Genomic DNA, 21734 nt, shown 5'->3' on the forward strand with positions numbered 1-21734 from the left:
TAGAATTTTTTTTTATTTTTTAATAATTTAAAATAATATTTAAAATATATATGTTATAATCATATATACTTGAAGTGTATTGATATTGCGGCTAACATAGCATTAGGATGGCATAAGAAGGATTTTGTTCACAATGTCAATATTGCTTGTTAAGAAATAAATTAGCCTGGGAATGAAGAAAATTCTTAGGTTGACTTGGTTACCTTCTTATGATTAAGAGGACACCACAGACCATATGCAAGGAATGGACATTGAGAAGTTGGACTTTTGGAAGCATGGCCAGTTGGTCACGAAGCGTCCAAAACAATGCTAGCAATATATGGTCATGTACTTCAACATAAAGGGAGTCATACACTACTAGGAGAGTAAGATTTACTTGTACAAATGTGCAAAATCTCATTTATAGTTCCTTTATTCTTATTTGTCTTTCTAAACAACTAAACTTTGATTTTTAATTTAATTATCTGTTGTTACATATTCAAGTTAAATGCACACGTTCAAATCTGTGGCAGTTGTTCTTTTCTCATGTAATATACCCGTTGTGCTCATTACTGCAATTCTTATATTAATTCAATTAGGCTTGGTATTGATCATTGTTTGGGAAAAATCAATGGAAGAATTGAATATTGCCATTATGTTCAGGTTTATGCAAAGGGTGGGAAGACTATTATCTTTACTCAGACTAAACGAGAAGCTGATGAAGTCTCGATGGCATTAGCATCTGAGGCATTGCATGGAGATATATCTCAGCACCAGAGAGAGAGAACTTTAAATGGCTTTCGGCAAGGAAAATTTACAGTGCTTGTTGCCACAGACGTTGCTTCTCGTGGGCTTGATATTCCAAATGTTGATTTGGTAAGGTCAAGAAATTGCTTTTGTAATCCTTGTATTAGGAACTTCCCATTTCCTTGAAGCATGTTAAACTTTTTTAGTTGACGGTATTGCACATGTTAAGATATTGTTGAACTAGTAACAAGGTTTTGGACAATTCCATAGTTTTTTTTTATTAATTTTTAAAAATTTTTAAGAATGGTATGTGAAACTAGTTAATATCTTCTCAATTAAAAATCTGATTCTAGGAAATTCTTCTCATAGTAGTCATTAAAGATTAACTCGTGTATGCAGTAGAATTACATTTCATTGCATTAGTTAAGAGAACATGTTGAGTTTATTATTTAGCTGCGTAAGCTTTTGAAGGAATATGCACTCATGAGGTCACCTGAGGTATTATCCAAGAAATATTGATCTTTTTGCAACATACAAGAACTTTTCTGTGGAAAGATTTCCATTTCCTTAAAATCTCACTCCTCCTACTTTCAAGTTCTATTTGTATTTGAAAAATGATAATAACCTTTAGCCTTGTTCACACCTTTTTCCAGGTTATCCATTATGAACTTCCCAATGATCCTGAAACTTTTGTGCATCGGTCTGGTCGTACTGGACGTGCAGGCAAGGAAGGTACTGCCATTCTGATGTTCAGTAGCAGTCAAAGGAGGACAGTTGGATCTCTTGAGCGTGATGTGGGGTGCAAGTTTGAATTTGTTAGTCCACCATCTACTGAGCAAGTTTTGGAGTCATCAGCTGAGCAAGTGGTTGCGACTCTAAATGGAGTTCATGCCGAGTCCGTTGAATTTTTCACCCCAACTGCCCAGAAATTGATTAAAGGACAAGGCACAAGTGCTCTTGCCGCTGCACTTGCACATTTGAGTGGATTTTCCAAGCCTCCTTCATCCCGATCTCTCATTAACCATGAGCAGGTAAACCTCCAGCTATCAAATTTTAAATCGTAGTATGCAAGTCTTTGATTTGTCTTGTGGGCTTTTTCCTTGTGAAATTGGATTTTAAATTCTGAACTTATGTGATACTACATTTAAGGATAGCATAGCTTTCCCAGCGTTATATACTTAGGTCTGGATAAGGAATATGAAAATCAGGATTTTAAATTTGAGTTTTAGGTTCAAATTGTGCATATAGTAAATTAAGATTCGGACTTGTAAAGTATTTTGCATTTGAAATTATGACTTTGCAACCGCTACTAAACAAGTTTTCATGTGGTGTAATGTATCTATCTCCACTAATGAACCAAACAAATCATATCCATTGTAAGCACCATTTAAGCAATTTAAACTAAAATGTCATGCCCAAATTCATTCAAATACACACCCATGCAAACACAATCTATAATAGACTTGCTACTGTTTTCTCATCAACATGCTTAGAAGAGAACTGCACAAGGAAATAACTTTGTGCAATGCCAGTGATCAGTGTAGTACTTCAAACCTATGTTTTACTTTCCTGTAAAACTATACTTGTTCCTTTTCTTTATTTGTATTGCAATTTTGAATTTCTAGTCAATGTTTGTAGTCTCCTGCAAATAATTTGAACTGGACCCTTTTATTTCAGGGATGGATAACATTGCAGTTGACACGGGATCCAAGTTATTCTAGAGGATACTTGTCTGTTAGATCTGTCCCTGGTTTTCTTTCTGATGTTTATACTGCTGCAGCAGACGAAGTTGGAAAAATATATTTAATTGCTGATGAAAAGGTATGGTTTAGCTATATTGAGTTGAATGTTTATTGATTGATGCATCGGCTTCTTCAAAATGAGTAAGGTTTTATTTATTTATTTATTTTTTGGTCAGATTCAAGGGGCAGTTTTTGATCTTCCAGAGGAGGTTGCTAAAGAGTTATTGAATAAGCAATTACCACCTGGAAACAATATTTCCAAAATCACAAAGGTTCTTTTTTGGGTCCCTTTCTCATCATCTTCTATGTGAACAGTGAACACAATACTGTTTAAATGGCTAATACATAATTACTAAAATCTGTGTACATTGCCACCTGATAAGGTAATAAAATGTTTTATTGACTTACTTGCAGTTGCCTTCATTACAAGATGATGGGCCTCCCAGTGATTACTTTGGCAGGTTTTCTAGCAGAGATCAATCTGCTAGGGGCAGTAGTGCCAGAGGCAGTAGGGGGGCCCAGAGAGGTTTTAGAGCCTCCCGGGGTAGGGGTGCTGGTTGACGAAGTAAAAATTAAACTTGTTTTTCTTATTTTTTATTTTACTGCATTACTTGTTATTATTAATAATGAGTCAAACACCAGCTAGATAATAGGAGTTTTTAGTTAGAACTGATCAGAAATAACAGGAGGTATTATCGCCACTTCCTCCTAGTTTGTAGTTCTTTTTTTGTCAATTTACTGATATATAAATGGTGTGCTATCTGCATTAAAAGATATCACCACAAAAAGAGTTTAAAAGAGAAATCTGTATTGTTCCCTTATTATCTCTACTATTTTGTTGTTAACATTTGGTATCAGAGCCTCTTCGATCAAGGCCTGAAACATGTCTCACCTTGAGATTGAGAGAGCAAGGAGAGAAAGAGAGCAGAAAGAAAGAGAGGATGCTTCCAGCGATACTTCAAACAGAGAAAGCTTGTCGAGTCAAGAGAAGGAGGGCTCGGTTACGCTAAAATATCCCATGTTGACAAAGAGCAATTATGCAGCATGGGCTATTAAAATGGAAGTGTTTATGATGGCTCAAGGTGTATGGGAGCCAATCGAGTCTGAAGGTCTAGTTGATAAACGAAGAGACAAGATGGCATTGGCGGCTATCTATCAAGGTATAGGTGAAGATACCTTACTGCAACTAGGGGCCAAGAAGACTGCCAAGGAAGCGTGGAATACTCTGAAGGTTATGAACCAAGGTGCAGAGAAGGTGAAGGAGGTTAGAGCTCAAACTTTATGGAGAGAATTCGAGGCACTGAGGATGGGTGATTCAGAAACTGTAGAAGATTTTTCTGGAAAACTCACCATCATTGTCAATAAACTAAGAAGCCTTGGTGAACCAGTTGAAGATGAAAAGGTGATCAAGAAGATGTTGCGTTCTACTTCCTCAAAATTTCTGCAGATAGTTTCAGCCATAGAGGAATTTAGTGATCTAAAAACCAAATCGGTAGAGGAGGTAATTGGATCACTAAAGGCTCATGAAGAACGTTTGCTCGGTTGTGGAGGCAGTTCAGCTGAAACGGTCCTTCTCACAAGAGCTGAATGGAAGGCCAGAGAGGAGGGCAGCACTTCCATAAAAGCTCAGAATAGCAACGGTGGAAAGGGGGGCAGAGGTCGAGGCCGAGGACGCGGCCGCGGTAGAGGAAGAAGCAACAGCGATTTCCGGAAAAGCGGTGATGATGAGTCAAAGCCGCAAAAGAAAGATAAGAGCAAGATCAAGTGTTATAGCTGTGGCCAAATGGGACATTATGCCTCAGAATGTCCCACGAAAGAAAAAGATGAAAAGGCCAATTTAACACAAGAAAACGAAGGACCATCCTTGCTGCTGCTGGAAACGTGTGTGCCAGAATTTTTACCAGCAGAGGAGTCTGAGATAATTATGCTGCAAGAAAATACCAATGAATCCGAAACAAAAGAAAGTAATTGGTATTTGGATTCTGGTACAAGTAGCCACATGTCAGGTGAAAAACGCTGCTTTGTAGAATTGGACCTTACCATTACAGGTAAAGTGAGATTTGGTGATGGGTCCATGGCTAGCATTTGTGGACAAGGTTCAATCTTGTTTCAGTGCAAAAATACTGAACACACAACTCTACAGAATGTTTATTATATTCCAAGGCTTAAAAGTAACATTATAAGTCTTGGACAGCTTGATGAAGCAGGAAACTCAATTGTGATTGGCAGTGGACACCTGAAGTTGTATGACAGGAGGAGCAGGCTAGTGGTGGATGTTGTGAGAGGAGCAAATCGGCTTTACATTGCAAACTTAAAGCTTGCTACACCAATAAATTTGCTTGCAAAATTAGACAATGAATCTTGGGCATGGCACGCTAGATTCGGTCATCTTAATTTTGATTCATTGAGAAAGCTCAGTAGAAAAGGCATGGTAAAAGGACTGCCCAGTATTGATCAAGCAAATAAGCTATGCGATGGGTGCACTTGTGGGGAAACAGCACAGAACTTCATTCCCGAAACAAACAGAATTCAGAGCAAGCAGACCCCTGGAGCTTGTTCACAGTGATTTGTGTGGTCCAATATCACCAACAACATGTGGAGGTAATAATTATTTCATGTTATTGGTGGATGATTTTTCCCGATTTATGTGGGTATATATGTTGAAAAGCAAGGATGAGGCTCTAGCTAATTTCAAGAAATTCAAGATATTCGTTGAAACTGAATCTGATAAAAAGCTAAGAGCAATCAGAACCGATCGGGGAGGAGAGTTTACTTCCACAGCATTCAAATTATTTTGTGAAGAACAGGGAGTTAAACGATTTCTTACTGCTCCATACTCACCGCAGCAAAATGGTGTAGTGGAGCGTAGAAATCAAACCGTCGTAGAGATGGCGAGATGTATGTTAAAAAGCATGGAGGTCCCGTCGAAATTCTGGGCAGAAGCAGTAAAGACGGCAGTTTACATCTTGAACAGAGCTCCTACGCAAAGTGTTTCTGAAGCAACTCCCTATCAAGCCTGGTTCGGTAAGATTCCAAATATACATCATTTGCGTGTGTTTGGGTGTGTAGCACACGTAAAAGATGTAACTCCCAATCTTACTAAATTAGCTGATAGAAGCAATCAAGCGATAATGATTGGTTATGAAATTGGGTCTAAAACTTACAGGTTATTTGATCCAATTCGAAACAAAATAATTGTGAGTCGTGATGTAGCTTTCGAAGAGGGAAGAAAATGGCAGTGGAATGATGATTCAGGTGAGAGAATCAAGGAAGCCGGAGAATTTACTGTAAATTTCAAACAAGCAGTAAATCCTCATCCAGAGACTCCTTCTGAAATTGGAACTCCGATCTCCTCATCCAGTACGCAATCTCAAAGCTCGAGCACTAGTTCCAGCTCAAGTGAACCACGGAAATACAGATCTCTTCAAGAGATTTACGACAATACTCGAGAAATAGAAGAAGCCAGCTTATGTTTTCTTTCTTTGGAGGAACCCACCTCTTTTGAAGAGGCCTCTAAGAATGAAAATTGGAGAAGAGCAATGGAACAGGAGATTACTTCAATACAGGAAAATGGTACATGGGAACTTACTGAATTACCAAAGGGTCACAAGCCAATCGGTTTGAAATGGGTGTACAGATTGAAAAAAGACCCAGATGGCAAGATTTTGAAGCACAAAGCCAGATTAGTGGCAAAGGGCTATGTGCAGAAACAAGGCATAGACTACAACGAAGTGTTTGCACCAGTCGCAAGATTGGAAACTATAAGGGTCTTATTGGCAATTGCGGCACAAAAGGATTGGGAGGTTCATCATATGGACGTGAAAACAGCGTTCTTAAATGGTGAATTGGAAGAAGATGTTTATGTCACACAACCAATTGGATTTGAAGACAAGAGAAATCCATATAAAGTTTTAAAACTACATAAAGCTTTATATGGGTTATGGCAACACCAGGCGTGGAATTCGAAGCTTGATGGATGCTTGAAGGCACTCGGCTTTAAACAATGTCCACATGAACATGCTCTCTATAAAAGGAAAGATGAAGGAAAACTTATGATAGTTGGTGTCTATGTAGATGATCTTATCTTAACAGGAGAAAATCAAGATGTCATCGAAAACTTCAAATCGTAAATGCACGTGAAGTTTGATATGACTGATCTTGGTTTGTTGAGTTTTTATCTTGGTATTGAGGTTAAGCAAACTACAACCTCAATTTCCATTTGTCAAACAGGTTATGCCAAGAAGATTTTGGAGAAAATGGGAGTAGGGGAGTGCAATCCATGTAAGCTTCCTATGGAGCCAAGAACAAAGCTGAGTAAAGTTGTTGATGGTGAAGCATTGGTTGATGCAACCTTGTACAGGAGCTTAATTGGAAGTCTTAGATATCTGGTTAATACATGACAAGATATCACTTTTCTGTCGGTGTTTTAAGCGAGTTTATGGAGAAGCCTACAACAACCCACATGGCAGCAGTAAAGCAAGTTCTTCGGTACATCAAAGGTACCTTGAACAGTGGTTGTGTCTACTCAAAGAAGCAACCAGATATGAGTCTTGTTGGCTACTGTGACAGTGACCTTGCTGGTGATATTGACGACCGGAAGAGCACTACTGGAATTTTGTTTTTTCTTGGCAGCAGTCCAGTAACTTGGGTCTCGCAAAAACAAAGAGTTGTAGCGCTTTCGTCATGCGAAGCTGAATATATCGCTGCAACGGCAGGTACTTGTCAAGGGATTTGGCTAAGCAAAGTGATTAGTGCAGTTGAAGATACAGAAGTAAGAGCAACTCTTAAAGTGGACAACAAGTCAGCCATAGCCCTTGCTAAAAATCCAGTATATCATGATAGGAGTAAGCATATCGACACTCGCTATCATTTTATTCGTGATTGTGTGCAGGCTGGAAACATTGAGTTAGTGTATGTGAATACTGAAATTCAATTGGCTGACATGTTAACAAAACCTTTGGGAAGACAACGGTTTGAAGAGCTTCGAGAGAAGTTAGGAATGAAGACAATTGGTCAGAAAGAATGAACAAGTTTAAGGGGAGTGAATGACGAAGTAAAAATTAAACTTGTTTTTCTTATTTTTTATTTTACTGCATTACTTGTTATTATTAATAATGAGTCAAACACCAGCTAGATAATAGGAGTTTTTAGTTAGAACTGATCAGAAATAACATGAGGTATTATCGCCACTTCCTCCTAGTTTGTAGTTCTTTTTTTGTCAATTTACTGATATATAAATGGTGTGCTATCTGCATTAAAAGATATCACCACAAAAAGAGTTTAAAAGAGAAATCTGTATTGTTCCCTTATTATCTCTACTATTTTGTTGTTAACACTGGTCAAGATTTTTCTGATGATGATGAAGATACATATAGGCGTGGACAGCGACGTGGCCGAAGCTATTCAAAAAGCAGGAGCTATTCAAGAAGCAGCAGTGATGATTGGCTGATTAACGGTGGCAGATCAAGCAGGTCTTCGCCTCGAGATAGGTATGTAATACTGCATAAGAAACTTGGTGCTTTTTTGTTTGTTGGTTCTGTTATTATTATTATTATTATTATTATTATAGTGCTTCTTATGCTGTCTCTCCCATATATAGCTAGGATGATTAACATTTAAGGCACATGGAAACATTTTTTTTTCTTTCCTAAATTCCGATACAGTAATGGAGACATGAGAATTAGTGTGAAGTATAGCAAAGGGGTAAAACAAAAGTGGGCCAGCAATCTTTACCAAGACATCTTGTGTTGAGCCACTATACAAATAAGATTAGGAATTTCAATTGTTTTAGCTTCAGTAACCTTAATGGGATTGATAACAGTTGTATATGCCTGATGCTGCTACCGATGATTTTCTAATCTTTGTTGCTACTTTTTTTTTTTTTTTGGCTTTTTCCTCTTGGCTTCTGGTTTTTTCTAATCAAGGTTTTATTTGATTTTCATGTTCTGATATGTTTAAGGGATTTGATAATGTATTTCTTGTAGACTGTTAACATAAAAGTTAATTTTGATCAAATATACATTGATTTATTGACAAACTGACGGTATATTTTGATGTGTGCGAGAGAAGCTTTGGAGGTGCTTGTTTTAACTGTGGGCGGCCTGGGCACAGAGCATCAGATTGTCCTACCAAGAGAGCCTTTTAGTTCAGATCCCATATAAATCAGGTTTGTCATCAAACATAACAAATTACAGGTTGCTGCTGGGAGTTCCTGTTCTGCTATTTTGTTTGCAACCTGTAACTTTCCCAAGGAAGCAGTTGGGGGACCTGAAATTTTTATCATCTCTCTCCATCTCTCGCCTCTTCCCTCTCCCTCCCAGAAATAGTTAGCAACGGCTGATTGGAAAGTGAAATCCATTTTAACGGAATTTTATTTGGGCGGTGATACGGTTAAATATTTGATTCTTTTAGGTTGTAACATATTCTTTTACTAGATTATTCAAACAAGGAACTCTTGTTATGGATTCATTGACGTTCAACTAGTACCAATTATCTACTCATTTAGTAAGAAGAATTAACTGAGGGAGAATTATTGTATGGACCGGTAGCATTAAAAAATAATACTTTACTAGAATAGAATGTCAATTTTTACTTAATTTTAGAAAGGTGGGATCCCTGTATTAAGATAGAAGGTGCACATACATCGAATCTAAAACTTTTTTCAGTCGAGTTGTCTAAAAAGAAAACTTTCTTGTGTTAGGAGACAGGAAAAAGTGTTATGGTACCTGTCCGAAATTGTAAGAGAAAAATGTTATAGTGCCTAAACTGTTCTATCAAACCATGGATAGAAAATGCAAAATGTGGTGCTGCCACGTGGACATGGACGCTTAAAGCTGTCTGCATGAAGAACCTTCTTTTTTTATCTTCCAGGAGGCCGGCGAGTTTTGGGTGGGCGGCGTTTTGTGATGTCAACCTTGGCACCTCTGCCCTCATTTCCCTCATCTGGTTCCCTCCATAGGCTTTTATGCGGAATAGGATTTATCATCTGTGAGTGAGTGTCCCGATAACTTGCAACTGTGAAACAGGGTTCTGCAAATAGGGCATTTTGCCCTCAAGAAATAATTGCTGCAGCAGCATGTGCACAAGGTGAACCACAGAGCTGCCAAAGGCAAGATGAGCACACACAACTTATAATATTCACAATATTTGTGCGCTCAGTTGATACAACCTCAAACTCAACTTCGTTTGCGCGTAGGACTTGATAGCAACAAGCTTCTGAAATTGCCTCCATAATCCGCTTCTCCATAGATGGAACGAGAATTGAAGTCCACCTCATTCCAAAATCATGTCAATCGTTAAACAAAGATGGCTACTGATAGTGAATATGCTCCATCATTTGCACAGTTGGGAGCTCATGACACTCAAGAACCCAATTGTACAATAACTCTGTGATCCCCAACGTAAAAAGGCCATATCTCATGCTCTCAGATCCTTTTCCTACGATAGATCCTGGGAAGAGTGTTTCTAAATTGATAGCAAATTGGTGGAACCAAAACAAAATACTTTTTCTTGATTAGTGTGATTTGTTAGATATAGGTTCAATTTTTCATTTTTTTCATAAATTCATATATTTATCATATTTTTTCTTTAATTTAAGTTCTAACAAATAAAAAAATTCAAATGTTTAAACATAAAACATTAATAAATAATATAATCAAAATAAATTTGATTGTAATTTTCAAAGTAATAAATATTTGATTAAGTAAAATAATATTTTTATTTAATTTATAAAATAATATTTTTATTTAATTTATTTGAAATAATTACTAAAATAAAAAAATTAAAATAATTGACTAATATTAATAACAAATATTGAAATATTTATATCAATTAAGTAATCTAATTAAGTTAATTACTAGAATTGAACTATTGTAAAAGTTTGAGATTAGATTTAGGGGAGAGCAGTTTTCGGTTTAAACCGAAAAACCGAACCGAACCGATTGAATTCGGTTCAATTGATTCGGTTTTAAAATTCAATTGGTTCGGTTCGGTTTATAATTTTAATAATTTTAGTTAATCGGTTCTGTTCGGTTGTTTTCATAAAAAAAATTAAAAAAATCGAACCGAACCAAAATTATTAATATATATAGGAAATCTAAAAAAATTGAACCGAATTGAATCGAACTGAATCGAACCGAACCGAAATCAAAGAAAACTGAACCGAACCTTAAGATTTTTTAGTTTTGATTTCTAATTTTTTTTGTTTTTATGTTTTTATTATTTATATTTAATGTTAAAAATATAAAATTTTATAAATTTTGGTTTGATCTATTTAAAATTGAACCGAACCGATATTTATCGGTTCGATTCGGTTTGGTTTTCTCTTATCAATCAGTTCGGTTCGGTTTTAAAAATTTTTAATTTTCGGTTTTCGATTTTATCGGTTTGATTCGATTCGAAACCGAACCGACCGTTTGCACACCCCTAATTAGATTGATAAAATTAAAAAGTTTTATTAAAATTAAAAAATTTATAAATATTTGAATTTTGTTAATTATTTAGCTTATATATCTTTCACTGGCATGACTGTGCTATAACAACAGATAGAGTACTAAAAAAAATTACCATATAGTACTAAAAAAAATTACCATATTTAAACTTAAATCTAATTAATATTTCCAAAATTTGAATTCACTCAATTTTATCCGAAATTAATTAAATGTTCATTCCAAACTCAACTATTACAACTATCCAAATAATATTCCAACCTTTTTTAATTTATTATTTTGATTAATAATATATCTAAAATATGTTATTTTTTTATTAATAATCTATATTTTAAAATCAAATAATTTTATAAAATACTTAAATTTATTTATTTAAAATATAAATATATAATTTGTAGATATTAATATATATATATATAATATTTAATTAATTATTTATATTAACAAATTCAAATAATGTATTCAATACATCAAATTTAAATTCAACTTGATTTCTGATAAAAAGAAAACTCAACTTAATTTGATATTAAAATATTATTCTTAAGCTCGAACATGCTCAAATTTAATTATATATTATCTAAATTTAACATAATAAAATTCGTTTAGATCAAATACTTGAAAATATTTTATTTATTACCATCCCTATTATATTTCTGAAAATTAAAAATATATATATACTCTAGATTTTTAAATTATCTATCGTTGTTTGGAAATATATTATTTTTAAAATATATAATAATATTTAAATTTTAATATATACTGTGTGTTATATTATTTAATACTAATATTTTAAGATATAGTTTTAAATCGTAAACACGTACTTATAAAATAAAATAAAATTTTGAATGGAAATATATCCAACCTTGTGTATATTGCTATATCGTCATTTTCATATTTAATTAATTTTTAATCCAATGTTTAAACATTCGCTGCCTCATTCTCGAGTCTTTAAAATTCAAAAACAAGTATGAGCAGACTGAATGGGTATTTGGTTCACCTGTTGCGTATAGCTGATAGTTAATAGATACTTAAATAGGTGAATCAGAGTATTTGATAAGTTTAATAAAATAAAGCTATAGTTGATGTGTAGCTGATATGATATTCATCAGCTTCAATCTGTATCAACTCTATTTTTACAACTGTTTCTCATCAGTTAATAGCTGATTTGATTTTATTTTTTATTTTAATCATATTATCCTTTTATATTTAACTTGAAAATTAATATCATTAATACTTTTATATTTTTTTTATTTATAATTTTAACATTTTAATTAACATATTTTAATTTTGTTAAAATATTTTTTATTAATAGCATAAAATATAAAATTTTTATTTATATCTAAAAATTTAAAATTAATTATAAGTTTTTTCTTTATCAACAAATAATTACTTTATTATTTTATCTATATTTTTAAAGTTATTTAATTATTTTTTTAAAAAAATTAAATATTTTCTTATTTCAATAATAAAATAAATGATATAGCATAATAGATTGATAATTATATATTTATTTTAATAATATAATAAATGATATAATATATTAATTTAATAATTATATATTTAATTTAATAATAAAATAAATAATACAATATAATAAATTTATAATTTTATATTTATTTCAATAATAAAATAAATTATATAATATATATCTTTATAAGTCATTTCACATATCAACAGCAACAGCTAAATATAATTTTACCAAACAGTTAACATAAATCAGCCGTCAGTAGCTACAAGCTATCGGCTATCAACTAACAGTAACAGCTAACAGTTATCAGTTGTATTTAACAGTTGAACCAAACAGACGCTTAGTAATTTATGTATAACACTTTTAAAATGAGAATGATTAAAATGATTTTTATATTTTTTTGCTAGTTTATAGTTAAATTTTACGATAAATTTTATATTGATGAAATTAATAAATTTCATAATATAATAATATTTTATTTATGTAATAAAATTTATTGTGTTAATAAAAAATTATTATAAAAAATAAATGTTAAATAATATTAAAATAAATTGTAAAATATACCTCAAGTATGTGTTCTTTCACTCGTATAAGTGTATTTCATAATTTCTTTACGTTGTGCAAGTGAATAAACACTAAAACAAAAGCAGCTTTTCGCGGAACAAGTTTAACATCACATATTGATACTTAGTACAACAAAGATACAATGCCATACGATCAATAGAAATAAGAGTTAAATTAACAGAAGAAGAACTTCTAAATGAGCAGGCCTGAGTCAATATCACCATTCACCAGCAGAAGCACTCGACTGAGATGCAGGTGACTCTTGCTTCATGTGTGAATTAATGTAAAATCACAAATTGACAATTACGTGGAAAGCGAAGACCCATGCAAGCTTATTTCTTTTCATATGCATCCTCTTTCGGCCTAATCTCTATCCCAAGAACAATAAGCCCGCCTTTACAATCACCTCCTTTCACTTCCATAATGCTCATTTCCAATTCCCCTTCTTCACCATCCTTGTTAAAGAACTGGCCAAGTTCCATCTCCAACCATCCATCTTCTCTTTTCTGTGGATATTGACCATTGTTCTTCTCTCCGGTTGGTACTGCAGGTGATTGCGACCCCGATGCACGGCTGTGGCAGAATAACCCGACTTGGCTCGACAAAAATTGGCATAGCTGCTTCTCCTGCTGCTCTCTTTCTGCAACCAAATGAAAACTTCGCTTACAACCTTCAGCACCGGCAAGTCCCACAGTTACATCTACAGGCTGGTATTCAAATCCATAGGTTCTTGCAGTTGTCCTATACACAAGGTAAGCTCCATAGAGCGTGTCTTGGGATAACATACAAGTATCAATTTTACCACGGATTTCAAGCCAGTACACGCCAATAAGCTCAGCTACTTCAGCAAATCTGTTCAAATTTCATAATATAAATATATAGTCATTTAATCTTTGCAAATGAAATAAAGGGGATGAGGATGGATGCAAGACAGGAGAGACTGACAAACCTGGACTCAAGTTCAGAAGTCCATTTCCAGTATCTAGGAGTATCACCCCATGCGATCATGAGGTCCCTCGCAGAAAGCATGTAACATTTCTTCCCACTCAATTTGTCCAGTGAAAAGCTCTGTTTAGTTCAGAGGAAACATTAAATATCCATGCATATATAATAGCAGATAATGATCTTACAGCCTCTTGAAGGGAAGGGCAGCATCACAAAGCCAATTTTAGAAGGGAAATTGCAAGCAGAGAATAATTCAAATTTTACATGACGAACAAACGGAGCAATGATTATTAGGACAAATAGGATTATTACACGGGTTCATGTCATAATCAAATCTCCATAAACTAAATAACTAAGTGACATTGACATTCGAAATTGACCCAATATAAAATATAATAAAAAGGACAGACCTTTTAACTAATGTACAATCGAAAAGAATATAGTACCTTCTTGCCGTCATCAATGAGGATAGGATTGTCGCAGAGACGGAGAAAGAGCTCTTTCTTGGAGGAAGTAGAGGCCAAGAGAGAAGAATCAGAGGATTGGGAGATAATAGAGCGATAATCTGGGGGAAGGAACTGCTCCCAAACGGTGTCGGATTCCGCTGCCGACTTGAACGTGGAAGAGACCATAGACAACCTGGCTGCATCCCCAGGATCCGTAAACGACAGGACGTTTGCTACGCAGTCCTCAGGTAAGACGGACATATCTCCACCGGTATTCCCTGCCATGTGTAGATAAAGGACAACGAGCCTGTCGAACTCTATATATAGGGAGGAAGGAAAGGTGACGAAGGAAAGCTTAGCGGTTAAGGAACTTTTTCAAAATTTAGAGGAGTGCTTATATATTTATAAATAAAAATAATTATTTTATAAAAATTATTTTTTAAAAAAATTAATAATATATATTTATGTTATGTATATGAAAATATATATTTGTATAATTTATTTTAATTAAAAAATATTTTTATTAATTTAATTTTTGAGCATTTTAACCAATAAAAAAATATTGAGAATTTAATAGTAGAAAGTAGGGGTGAGTATTCGGTTCGAACCGAATTGAATCGAATCGAATTAAATTATAAAAATTGAATTATGTATTTTAGAAATAGAACTAAATTGAAATAGGTAAAAAATTGAATCGAATCGAATTGTTCTATTTTGGTTTGATTCAGTTTAAACCTATCAGTTTTGATTTTTGATTGATTTTTAATTTATACTTGATTTTCAAGTTATTTGATCTAATTTTAACTTTAATTTGAACCTAATAACCATTAATTAATGAAATTAAATAATTAATATATATATAATTAAATATAATTCATAAATTTTTTATAAAAATCAATCAATTCAAAAATCGACTCTGTTCGATTAGATTCGATTTGAAAATATAAATTACTATTCAATTCGATTCGATTTAATTAATTTTTTTTTTAAAATCGAATCGAACTGAAATATATAAAATAAAATCAAACTAATTAAATTTTAAAATTAAATCAATTAAGTCAAATTAATTTAATTTAATTTAAATTTTTAATTTAAATCAAAACCTGGCCACCACCACAGAAAGTAGAGCACATTGAATGTGAATATTGGGTAAAGAAAAAATAAAGAAAAGTGAAATATTTTAATATTATTTAAGAAAAAGATTTAAAAAAAAAAAAAACAGAATAAAAAAAAAAGTCATGCGATCTTTGCCGTTTGTGTTAAAAGGCAAAGTGGGACCGCGAAAGGAAAGCACGATATTAGGTGTCTACGCGAGACAGCATGACGGGACGCGTCATCAAATGTGCGTTTGGGATTTTTTTTTTTTTACATTATTAATTAATTCAGAGAAGAACAATTAGAAACAAGCGGGGGATTCATTTAATTAAATTTAATTTATTATAAATTTAAAATACAAACTTATAAACTTACATCAACATTGATTATCACTGTTGCATTTAAAAAGTCTATCATAAACAAATTGAAATAAATAAAAAAAATTTTAATCAATTTTTTTATTTTTATGAAAATAAATCATTTGAAAACAAATAAATTAATAATAAAAAATAAATCATTTGAAAACAAATAAATTAATTTAAAGAAAGATATATTTTATGAAAATTTAATTCATTTAATTAAACATTTTATTAAAATTCAAAATACTTCTGTTTAAATTATGCTTTTTTTATAAAATAATAATAAAAAATATAAAAAAAGATATTTATTTCATTTATAGGTTATTTCAAATAATAAAATTTAAATAAAATTCTCATTTTAAAATTTATCTTAAATTCATAAATTCTCTAATAAAATTATTTGAATTAATTTATTTATTTCAAACACAACCTGTGATTGTGTAAAAATTAAGTTTACATCTTTCAATAATATTTGAATGAGAATGACTTAAATTAAAAAAGATTGTGTTTAATCAACAATCAAGTTGAGAAGATAATATTTAAAAGGCTTTTTTTTTCATTTCAAATTAAAAAAAAAAATTGATCTGGCAAATGAAAATTATGAGATTATATAATTTAATATGAACATTTTTTTTTATTTCTAATGTAATTATGTTTTCTTTACATAATGATAATTTTCTTTTTTTTTATTTTCAGAAGAAAATATATATTGTACTATTGTATAGTGTGAGCATTTGATTAATCGAATCGAATCGAATTTTCAGCTAATCAAATTATTAATCAATTCTAAAAATATTAATTGAACAAGATCAAAACTAATTGAAAATATTCAGTTAGTCATCAGTTATAACTGAATTAATAAAATATGTCACGACCCAACCTATGGGCCGGACCGGCACTAGGACCTGGGCCAGCCTAAAGCCCTCGAGGCTCGTAGTAAGCCTAACAATTACTCAATCCAACTCTAAGGCCCATTTGGGCCCAATTTCAAGAAATCAACCGAGCAGAATCCGACCATAAAATGGACATTTCAACGGGGAGTTTTTGACTCACCTGACCTGTAAACACAATATATAATCAATTGGGGAGCTCAGCTCACCCTCCACATACTCAAATGTCATAAAAATAAATGGGAGCTCAGCTCCCTCATCCAGTCCATCAAACATGCATAAAATTATACGTTTACAGGTCCAACATGATAATAATATTATAGACCCAAATCAAATAAATACTTCTAACACATGCAGAAATTCTAGAAGTTAACAGAATTATACAAACATTATTAAATGACATGCAAGGGAGAAAAGCAGGTTAACCTCAAAAATATCCTCCTGTGGCTTGGAAAAATATTGAACAGGAGTGAGCGTTCGACTCAGAGAGTAAAATATCAATTTCAACCATAATCTCTATAACTACCTAAAACTAATGCACCTGTAGAGTGAAATGCAACATCAGCAATATTTTAACATCATAACATCAAAAAGGTAATTTGGAGCACTCACACACCTAGTAATATCAATCATAATATATGGGAGCTGATCCCCTATAAAGCTCTCTTAAATCCAACCTGTGCCAGCGAAGAACTCAAGCCGGCCTTTCGCTTAATAAACCAAATCGGGGTCCCAGCGAAGAACTCAAGCCGTGTCTACCCCGAAGGACTGGGTCCCAGCGAAGATCTCAAGCCGTGTCTACCCGTCCTATCCATAGTCAACACCACATCACACTCACGCCAACGCACGCACACTGCTCTAAATTACCACAACAACATACATGGCACTTTAACAGTTGTGAATGCAACATAAAACGTGCCTAGAGTTTAACTACATAGATATATACATATAAATGATGCATGGGCATGCTTAAACATATAATAATATCAAAATTACAATTAAAATTAATATTTTACTCACAGACTTGACAGCGGTCATTGTGGCGGCTGAGCGGAGGAAGAAGTCTGTCCTGACTCACCTAACAATTTTATTACAATCATTTAATAAATTTGACTCAATACAATTTAAGAAAAAAAACCAAATACGTCCTAAGTCGTGTCGAAAATCAGACAGAGTCTCCCCTATACTTAGGACCTACCCAACCTGCAAAAAGGGCTCAAAACGCAATTTTATATTCACCAACCATACACCCGCAACTCAATCATATCACACAGCCCCTCCTGGGCCCATCCAAACAGTCCTTAATCACAATATGTAAATGTACAGTTTAGTCCTTATAATTGATCATTTTTGCAAAAACTGCCCAAATAAGCTCTAAAAACTCTAAAACTTTGCCCTGCAGTCCTTAGCAATATTACTAGGCTATTGCAAAAAGAATCATAATTTTCTGAGCTACCACGAATAATTTATGGATTTTTAATCTCATTTAAGTACTAGAAAATTATAAAAAAGTAAAGTTCGGGTTTACCTATGCCGATTCCGACTTCGGCGACTTGCTCAGGACATTTGACAATGTGGGGTAGCCAAAATCTCAATCCAATTCGGAGACTTTTTCGGTAATCAGTCTGTCTGACCGGAAATTCACAGACCCGGACAACGGTCGAATTTCCGCGAATTGAAGATACCAACATGAAGTCTAAAACACGGGGGTTAGTACATAAATTTTACGAAATTTTCTAAGCTCATTTAATACTCAGAAAAATACTACGAAGTTTCATGGGACTCACCGAACAATGGCATTGAAAAAATTTGAAATTTATATCTCCGCGAAGCTCTCGACGAGTGGAGTTCTCTGGTACTCTCGGTTTTCTCGTGGGGTTCACGGTTTATGAGAAATCTAGCCCAAAAGTCAAAATAGGTTAAAACTTTCCGGGCAAAAATTGGACAAACCGCTAGATGGATTTCGGTGTTCTTGGTGTCTATGGAAAACTCTCGACGAGTAGATGGGTTTGGGCACAAGACCCGGCCCAAATGGTGGCCAGATTGGCTGGGAAGATGAAGTGGTGTTCTTGCGCGTCGCGTCGCGTCGCTTCATGTGATGATTGCCGGGGCTCCAGGTAGTGGTCGGCGAGCTGGGGCAGCTGGGGAGGTGCGCGGGCGGGCTAGGGTGGCGGGGGAGGCTGCTGGCCGGCGGGCTGGGGTGGGAGGAGAGAGAAAATGGGAGAGAGAGAGGAATGTCAGGACGCGCGCGGGGAGAAGAAAAAGGAAGAAGAAATGCCGGTCCGATTCCATCGGTCTGATCCGGTCCGATTCAATTCTACCGGTTCGATTCAGAATACAAAATTTTAAATTTTTTTACTCTGCCTTGGGACCGAAAACGAGGTCCAAAAATTTCGAAAAAAATTCCAGAAAACTCAAAAAAATTCGTAGACTCCAAATATATTTTTAGTTTTACCATGTGGTCTTTAAATTAATTTTTAAAAATCATTAAAGTTTATATTTTCGAAAAATCAAACCCGATTTCTAAAATTCGAAAAGTTTCAAATAATTTCCTAAAATTCAAATAAAATAAAATATCAATATTTACCCAAAAATAATAAATTTAAAAATTATGGGTGTTATAAAATATATATATATATTATTTATTTAATAAAATATTAATAGAAATATATTTAATTTTTTATTTATAAATAATAAATATGATTTAATATTAATAAAATAACAAGTTAAATATTATTATAAAATCATAAAAATAATAATTATAAATAATATATTATTAACAAAATTATAATTAATATATTAATTAACAGAAATTTGGTCATTTTAGTTAGTTTGATTATCAAATCAAAAATAAATGAACTAATAATAAAAATTTGAAAATTTTTATTATTACTAATAAAAAACCAAACAAAACCAAATTTAGACCATCTTGCAAATAGCCCATACCAACAATTTTATTTCTAAAATAAATATTATAAACATTATCTAGAAAATAAAATTTATATCCATTACTAGTCAAATTAGATACAGAAATTATGTTTTTAAAAGTATCAGGTATATACAAAATATGATCACCATTAATACCGAAAAGGATGGAGAGGTAGCTGCTTTGCAAGTAGATGGCTTAATTCCACTGTCGTTCAGTTTTCAAGTTGTTAGGATCTATAAAGACTAAATAGATTTAAAAATGAATGCGATATCTCTCAAACTATAAAAGATTTTTTTATGAAATCAATGAGAAAAGTTAGACAATATCTTAAATTTAATTTTGAACCAAAGAATCGTGTAAAAAAAATGAAGAATTGAGGCCAATATCATTATCTCATATCACATAAGCAAGTAACTCAAATGTTTTAAACTACTAAATTCTGAGCATGCCTCAACGACATAAAAAGCATATTCTCATTTCCTTTTTTAGCTGATAGTTAAATAATTGAATTTCATCAGTTTGATTCTATTATAACCAAATAATGCACACTTCTACTATTGTATAGTCAATAAGAGCATGAAAAAGAGGCAATGAATTAAATAAAAACATAAAAGAGGTTGTATTTAGGGCTGAGCAGAATTCGGTTCAAACCGAAAAATCGAACCGAACTGAGTCAATTCGGTTCAATCGGTTCGGTTTTAAAATTTAATCGGTTCGATTCTGTTCGGTTTTAATTTATAAAATTTTCGGTTATTTCGGTTCGGTTCGGTTCGGTTTTGAATAGAAAAAATCGGTTAAACCGAACCGAACCGAATAGTGATTTATATAGTCAAATCGAACCGAATTGATTTTTGAATTAATTTATTTTTATGAAAATTTATGAATTATATTTAATTATATATATATTAATTGTTTAATTTCATTGATTAATGGTAATTAGGTTCAAACCAAAGTTAAAATTAGACCAAATAACTTGAAAATCAAGCCTAAATTAAAAAATAATAAAAAATCAAACCTATCGGTTTAAACTGAACCGAACCGATTCGATTCGATTTTTCACCAATTTCGGTTCGGTTAGGTTTCTAAAATTGATTGTTCGGTTTTTATAATTTAATTTGGTTCAATTCGGTTCGATTCGGTTTGAACCGATTGCTCACCCCTAATTGTATTTAGGAGAATTAGGTTTAGCTCCCTACATATATAATTAAAAAAGGAAGGAGAAAAACAAAATGTTGAAAAGAAGAAGTTGAGAACAGCTTGGAAAGTGAAGAAGGAGATAAAGATCTTTATGTAAATGAAGTTTGGTAAGAAGTTTTACTTTCTGATGTGGCTTCAAATTGGTTTGCATGTGTTTCCTTTCTCTCTTTCTTTTTTTTTTTAAGCTATTCATGGACATTCATTCAATCTCTTTACTTCCATTGGGGCCATTTAAACATCTTCTTTTTTTTTTTCATTTTATTAAAATTTTTCTATTAAACTTTTGCATTAAATAATTATCTATAGCATCTCCTTTTTATGTCTATATTTTTCTAATCAAATTACCTTTCTTCTTTAGAAGGTATACTACTCTATTTTTTTTAATTATTTTTTTTTATTTTCTTAATAAAATTAATATTTTCAAATTCATATACAAATAGTTGATAACATTCTAAAATTACATATTGATAATTTATTTTTTTTAATTATTTGGTTATTATGGAAATTTTATTGTATTTTAATTAAAATGAAAATGAAAATTAATTAACTTTATGTGACATTTGAAATTAATTAATTAAATGATGATAAAATTGGAAAGTTGGAGGCTAAAATTATGCTATTAGGCCCAAATGCAGCAGAAAATCAGTTCCTCACCGGCCCATTTAGGATTTTAATGGGCCTCATAAGGAAAATTTCACTCAAGCCTGGTTTGGCGCGGGGACCACATGAGTTCCAAATTTGGCGGGACGGATTTGGAGCAATTTGTGTACGGAACTAAATCTTATGGTTTTAAACAACAATATTTATATTGAGAAACTATTTTTTTTAAAGTAAAATATGAGTTTTTTAAAGTAATAAATTTAGGACTTTTAGCATTTTATTGGAATTACTATTAAAAAATTATTATTTTTTTAATATATTAATTA

The 21734-nt window shown here is 32.6% G+C and overlaps 3 protein-coding genes across 3 annotated transcripts; 2 read left to right on the forward strand and 1 right to left on the reverse strand.

The window, feature by feature from the left end:
* The first annotated feature begins 244 nt into the window (after positions 1 to 244).
* Positions 245 to 3029, forward strand: LOC131180070 (DEAD-box ATP-dependent RNA helicase 3, chloroplastic-like). The gene is made up of 6 exons (XM_058147673.1): positions 245 to 282; positions 579 to 855; positions 1380 to 1757; positions 2404 to 2547; positions 2645 to 2740; positions 2883 to 3029. Exons 1-6 carry the CDS (start codon positions 245 to 247, stop codon positions 3027 to 3029), a joined length of 1080 nt encoding a protein of 359 aa, XP_058003656.1.
* A 3835-nt stretch (positions 3030 to 6864) lies between these two features.
* LOC131180071 (secreted RxLR effector protein 161-like) lies at positions 6865 to 7494 on the forward strand. Its single transcript, XM_058147674.1, has one exon. The coding sequence runs from the start codon at positions 6865 to 6867 to the stop codon at positions 7492 to 7494; it is 630 nt and encodes a 209-aa protein (XP_058003657.1).
* Positions 7495 to 13034: 5540 nt separating this feature from the next.
* LOC110644009 (F-box protein VBF) lies at positions 13035 to 14639 on the reverse strand. Its single transcript, XM_058146952.1, has 3 exons — positions 14339 to 14639; positions 13897 to 14015; positions 13035 to 13799 (listed from the first exon to the last, which is right to left on the reverse strand). The coding sequence occupies exons 1-3, from the start codon at positions 14621 to 14623 to the stop codon at positions 13280 to 13282; spliced, it is 924 nt and encodes a 307-aa protein (XP_058002935.1). The 5' UTR covers positions 14624 to 14639; the 3' UTR covers positions 13035 to 13279.
* Positions 14640 to 21734: the final 7095 nt, after the last annotated feature.

The sequence above is a fragment of the Hevea brasiliensis genome, chromosome 5 (genome assembly GCF_030052815.1).
Source record: "Hevea brasiliensis isolate MT/VB/25A 57/8 chromosome 5, ASM3005281v1, whole genome shotgun sequence".
NCBI lineage: Eukaryota > Viridiplantae > Streptophyta > Magnoliopsida > Malpighiales > Euphorbiaceae > Hevea > Hevea brasiliensis.